Here is a 6,745-nt window from a genome sequence, read left to right on the forward strand (position 1 = left end):
ATTTCGAGAAACATCAGTAAATTTCCAACAATACTAAAAATAGCCAAGGGAGTGAAAAATAGAATTCTAGTTCTTTTTGGAGATCAACAAAGTGGAAGACAATGTGCGGGGTCCTTCAGTTGATTCTTGTGTACGATGTTACTGTTGAGTTGTTCACTGATCAGAAGATGCTTGTGTCCTATGGGTTACGGTTGAGTTGTTCGCTGATCAGAAGATTCTTGTGTACTATGGGTTACGGTTGAGTTGTTCGATGATCAGAAGATGCTTGTGTCCTATGGGTTACTGTTGAGTTGTTCGCTGATCAGAAGATGCTTGTGTCCTATGGGTTACTGTTGAGTTGTTCGCTGATCAGAAGATGCTTGTGTCCTATGGGTTACTGTTGAGTTGTTCACTGATCAGAAGATGCTTGTGTACTGTAATATACTAAGTCAATTCATAACCTTAGAAACAAGGCTTTATTTCAATAAAACACGACTGATACACACAATAACACAGTACAGACTGGTCACGATTCACAGACTACGATAATGCGAACACGATTACAAATACTAGCACGATTACAAGCACGGGTAACACACAAGTTCATTTAACGATCACTCCATTCACCCCTCCTTTATTTCTTTCTGGGTCTTAGGTTATAACCATGCGCATGAAGGGAAGGATCCGGAGGTATCTCTGGCGTAGACTTTTCTCCTTGCAAGTCGTAACTGTCCTGTACGGGACTCGAGTCAATATTGGCCTCTGGCATTGGGTGGCTCCCCTGTGAGTCACTGATGACTTCTGGCTGGTTGTACATCATTGGGGTGGGACTCTGTGAATTACTGATAGTTTCAGGCCCGTAGCGACTCCCTGGTGAGAGATCCAAAGAGTCACCGACCTCTTGAGGCAGAATACCGTTCTCTGGTTCGAAATAGTCGTTCGTGGAACTTTCCTTTGGCGCCAGGTGCCTAAGCGACACTGTCTCCTCCCGGCCGTTTGGAAATCGTATATGGGCGTACTGTGGGTTGCAGCTAATAAGTTCAACCTCTTGTACCAATGGGTCAAATTTTGAAGATCTTACAGGGGATTTTAGTAATACTTTGCCTGGGTTCTGTAGCCAAGTAGGCAAGGATGTTCCCGTTGGCGATCTTCTGTTGAATTTGAAGATCCGTTCGTGTGGAGTTTCATTAGTAGAAGTACACAGTAATGATCGAATTGAGTGAAGTGCCTGGGGCAACACAGATTCCCACTGTGATAGTTCCAACTTCCCTGAGTCCAATGCTAATAAAATAGCCTGCCACAATGTTTTATTCAGCTTTTCTATTTGCCCATTTCCTTTGGCATTATAGGGCGTTGTCCTGCTAGTGGCTATGCCCTTAGAATGTAGATATTCTGTAGTTTCTGTGGACATAAATGATGTGCCACGATCAGAGTGGATGTAACTGGGTGTTCCAAAGAGGAAAAATAACTGGTCGAAGCACTTTATTACTGTCATATCAGGACAGGGAAAAGCGAATGGAAACCGCGAATATTCGTCAATCATTGTTAACAAATACTTGTTGCGAGTAGCTGATGGCAAAGGACCTTTAAAGTCAACACTTATTCTTTCAAACGGCTGTGTGGCCTTGATGAGCGTACCTGCAAATTCCTTATAGAATTGCGGTTTAATTCTATTGCAGGTTCTGCATTGTTGAATGGTCTGTCTGACCTCTTCAACCGAGAAGGGTAAGTTCTTTGACCTGACATAATGTAGAAGTCTAGTGACACCTGGATGACACAGGTAGTCATGGTACGTCTTCAGGCTACTTTGTTTCGTCATGGTTGCACAGTGCCCTCTAGACAAGGTGTCTGCTGCTGTGTTGGCGTTCCCAGGTCTATACTGTATATCGAACTTGAAGCTTGCTAGTTCCAATTTCCACCTTTGTATCTTATCGTTTTTAATTTTCTTGTCATGAGTGTCTTTAAATATGTATGAAATAGACCGCTGGTCCGTAATAAGGGTAAAATGATTGCCACACAAATAATGCTTCCATTTGCGTATGGCTTCAATTATTGCAGTGGCTTCTTTCTCTATGGCAGATTGATGCCTTTCAGTAGGTGAAAGAGTTCTAGAGAAGAATGCAATAGGTCTTCCCTCCTGATTTAAAGTGGCAGCTACTGCGATGTCAGAAGCGTCAGTTTCCACAATTAGAGGATGGTCATACTTTATGGTGAAAATTGCTGCTTTCTGCAATTCTTCTTTCAAGTCTTCCAACGCTGTTTTTACTTCTGTGGGTACAGGAAAAATTTGATTTTTCATTATAGGATACATTTTGTCGGAGAAATTTGGTATCCAGTGAGCATAATATGCCAAAAGTCCTACAATCCTTTTCTGAGACTTCAGATCTTTTGGAGGTGGCAAATCTCGCAGAGCTTGAAATCTATCAGGGTCCGGCTTCAAATGCCCTTTGGATATTTCATATCCAAGCAGCTTTACCTTCTTAGTAGCAAATACACTTTTACTTTCGTTGAAAGTTATACCTTCTGAAAATGCAACAGATTTTTGTTATGGGAGTCTACATCTGTACCACATATTGTTACATTGTCGACATAGGCAAACGTGTCAGACAACTTTTTTTTTTCTATAATAGTGTCTATGGTTTTCTGGAAGCAAGCTACACCGTTAGTGACCCCAAAGGGTATTCTGCAAAACTGGTAGAGTTTACCACAAGCTTCGAAGGCTGTGTATTTCTTTTCGCTCTGTTGGATAGGTATTTGGTGATAAGCACTCTCCAGATCCAATGTGCTAAAGATTTCATACCTGGAAATTTTCTCTACCATTTCATCCACTCTAGGCATGGGGTAAGCGTCCAGGTAAGTAAATCTATTTATAGTTTGGCTATAATCAACGACCATTCGCTTTTTGTGCCGCTCATTGGTCGTGACAAGGACTTGAGCTCTCCAAGGTGATTTGGAAGGTTCAATGATACCGTTTCGTATCAATTTCTCAACTTCAGCTTTAATAAATTGTGTGTCTTGGAAGGAGTAACGACGAGATTTAGTAGCAATAGGTCTGCAATCAGGGGATAAATTTGCAAACAATTGTGGTGCCTCTACATTAACAGCATTGAGCGAGCAGACATGAAATGCAGGTCGACCACCGTTGAATGGAATTATCAGTTCTTTGTGTAATGCGAGGAAATCTAACCCAAGCACTACATCAGTGCAAAGTTCATCCAGTAACGAAAGTTTGAATTGATTGTAAACTTCCCCTTTGTATTTTAGCGATGCAAACGTGTGGCCTCTTGTGACGCTTGACAGTTGAGATGACGCCATAGAAATTTTGTGCTTTGAATGTGTCACTGACCAATCGTACTCTCTTGGTATGTTTGAAGAAATGTAGCTTTCCCCGCTACCTGTATCAATTAGGGCTTTTAGGTTCACGCCATTTACAGAGATGTGTACTGTTGATTTAGTTAAACCAGGTACAGACGAAGTAGCAATTAGTGATGTTAGATGTGTAGAGTCCTTAATGCAGCTACAATCTTTACAAGATTGTCTTTTAATCTCGTGGCTAGGAGATGTTTTGACTTTTGTTTTGGTTATAGGAGTGTTGCGAGACCTGCAAACCTTCGAAAAATGTCCATTTTTCCCGCACGAATGACACATGCAGTCTTTGGCAGGGCATTTCGCTCTGAGATGCCGACTACCTCCGCAAAAGAAACATTTAGTATTCACTGTTGCGATTGTTTCTGAGTCCACCATTTCTTTGGTTGAGATTGCCGATGACGAAAGAGATGACTCTACCAATTGAGACGGAGTACTAAACGAACTGGATTCTTTTTGGGCCATGTCGAGAGTCTTGGCAATATCTAAAGCCATTTTCAAGTCAAGGGATCTTTTCTCAAGAAGCCTCTGTCTAATTACACTCGAACGCATGCCGCTAACAAAGGCACCGCGAATGGCGTCCTCTTCATTTTTGTCAGCACTGACAGCTCGGAACTGACAATCTCTGGCCATCACTCTCAACTTGTGTACAAATTGATCAAGACTTTGATCGACTTCTTGTTTGCAAGTTGCAAGCAAATGTCGGGCCAATGTTTCATTAGGGGCCTTCACAAATAAATTCTCAAGAATATATTTTGCTTCTGAGTATTTAGAACAGGTAGAAATGTACTGATATAAGGATGGAGACACAAAGTTGCATAGCAGGTCAAACTGTTCGCTTTCACTAGCCCCTACCTTCGTTGCGAATCTGTCAAAACAAGAAATCCAATGTTTCCATGTAACTGAAGCATTAGTTGAACTAGGATCAGCATCCAGTCTATTGGGACGCAAAAACTTGTCCATTTAAGAATGGTTGTATTGAAATAAATTGTAATATACTAAGTCAATTCATAACCTTAGAAACAAGGCTTTATTTCAATAAAACACGACTGATACACACAATAACACAGTACAGACTGGTCACGATTCACAGACTACGATAATGCGAACACGATTACAAATACTAGCACGATTACAAGCAAGGGTAACACACAAGTTCATTTAACGATCACTCCATGTACTATGGGTTACTGTTGAGTTGTTCACTGATCAGAAGATTCTTGTGTACTATGGGTTACTGTTGAGTTGTTCACTGATCAGAAGATGCTTGTGTCCTATGGGTTACTGTTGAGTTGTTCGCTGATCAGAAGATGCTTGTGTCCTATGGGTAACTGTTGAGTTGTTCGCTGATCAGAAGATGCTTGTGTCTTATGGGTTACTGTTGAGTTGTTCACTGATCAGAAGATGCTTGTGTCCTATGGGTTACTGTTGAGTTGTTCGCTGATCAGAAGATTCTTGTGTACTATGGGTTACGGTTGAGTTGTTCGATGATCAGAAGATGCTTGTGTCCTATGGGTTACTGTTGAGTTTTTCGCTGATCAGAAGATTCTTGTGTACTATGGGTTACTGTTGAGTTGTTCACTGATCAGAAGATTCTTGTGTACTATGGGTTACTGTTGAGTTGTTCACTGATCAGAAGATGCTTGTGTCCTATGGGTTACTGTTGAGTTGTTCGCTGATCAGAAGATGCTTGTGTACTATGGGTTACGGTTGAGTTGTTCACTGATCAGAAGATGCTTGTGTCCTATGGGTTACTGTTGAGTTGTTCGCTGATCAGAAGATTCTTGTGTACTATGGGTTACGGTTGAGTTGTTCGATGATCAGAAGATGCTTGTGTCCTATGGGTTACTGTTGAGTTTTTCGCTGATCAGAAGATTCTTGTGTACTATGGGTTACTGTTGAGTTGTTCACTGATCAGAAGATTCTTGTGTACTATGGGTTACTGTTGAGTTGTTCACTGATCAGAAGATGCTTGTGTCCTATGGGTTACTGTTGAGTTGTTCGCTGATCAGAAGATGCTTGTGTACTATGGGTTACGGTTGAGTTGTTCGATGATCAGAAGATGCTTGTGTCCTATGGGTTACTGTTGAGTTGTTCGATGATCAGAAGATGCTTGTGTACTATGGGTTACTGTTGAGTTGTTCGCTGATCAGAAGATGCTTGTGTACTATGGGTTACTGTTGAGTTGTTCGCTGATCAGAAGATGCTTGTGTACTATGGGTTACTGTTGAGTTGTTCGCTGATCAGAAGATGCTTGTGTACTATGGGTTACTGTTGAGTTGTTCGATGATCAGAAGATGCTTGTGTACTATGGGTTACTGTTGAGTTGTTCGATGATCAGAAGATGCTTGTGTCCTATGGGTTACTGTTGAGTTGTTCGATGATCAGAAGATGCTTGTGTACTATGGGTTACTGTTGAGTTGTTCGCTGATCAGAAGATGCTTGTGTCCTATGGGTTACTGTTGAGTTGTTCGATAATCAGAAGATGCTTGTGTCCTATGGGTTACTGTTGAGTTGTTCACTGATCAGAAGATGCTTGTGTACTATGGGTTACTGTTGAGTTGTTCGATGATCAGAAGATGCTTGTGTTTAGTGTTGCAGGTGTATTACAATGTTAGCGGAGACTGATGTACTGAAAACAAACTAAAACAAACACACGAGGTTTATATGTCCAAACGACTGTCCACCACAGATGGACGATTCAATATCTTGTAAACCAAAATGGGAACAGTGTATGTCGCTAGGTGTGATGTTTACCCAATGAAAGCCCTACAATTTCCTAGTGTTTCTAAGGCTAAGCTGTCTAGAATGAGTCTCTAAGGTATCCGGGCGTCACTATCAGTAGCGTTCAACGTTAACTCCTATTGTGCGTCGCTACACAAACTTTATGTTAAATACACTGACATATATATCTAGACTGGAAGCACAGCTAAATTTCGTATCAGATCATTTTGTACTTAGGCTAACTCTGTTTCAAGCAGTAAGTTACTAATGAGTAATGGGATTTGTTTTATGAATCTTGAAAATCGGTCTTCTGTCTCAGTAAGTATTGATCTTTAGCTTTCAGAGTCTAGAAATAATACAATTCCCATTCGTGGATTTAAATAGAAGCTGCTATTATTCACAGAATATATATATATATATATATATATATATATATATATATATATATATATATATATATATATATATATATATATATATATGCAAATCTGTGACATAAAGTGTATTTCCTTTTAGTTTACATGGAGCTATCAACATGTCGCCGTTTTGACCACCCTAAGATCTAAGTGTATGTTGATTTTAATCATCTTTGATTTGAACATTTAAATAGATCTTTTATATATATATAGGTGGCAGCCACGGAATATAACTGCATTTATAATTAATATTCTGACTG

The 6,745-nt window shown here is 40.3% G+C and overlaps 1 protein-coding gene across 1 annotated transcript; it reads right to left on the reverse strand.

Moving 5' to 3' along the window:
- Positions 1 to 418: 418 nt before the first annotated feature.
- On the reverse strand, positions 419 to 1,469 carry LOC129925231 (uncharacterized). Its single transcript, XM_056024474.1, has one exon. It carries the CDS (start codon positions 1,388 to 1,390, stop codon positions 614 to 616), a length of 777 nt encoding a protein of 258 aa, XP_055880449.1. The 5' UTR covers positions 1,391 to 1,469; the 3' UTR covers positions 419 to 613.
- Between the last annotated feature and the right edge of the window lie 5,276 nt (positions 1,470 to 6,745).

This window comes from Biomphalaria glabrata, chromosome 3 (genome assembly GCF_947242115.1).
Source record: "Biomphalaria glabrata chromosome 3, xgBioGlab47.1, whole genome shotgun sequence".
Lineage (NCBI taxonomy): Eukaryota > Metazoa > Mollusca > Gastropoda > Planorbidae > Biomphalaria > Biomphalaria glabrata.

What these genes read in the sequence shown, in the direction of transcription:
- LOC129925231 (XM_056024474.1), bottom strand. Translation starts at nt 1,390, where the DNA reads ATGTCCACAGAAACTACAGAATATCTACATTCTAAGGGCATAGCCACT.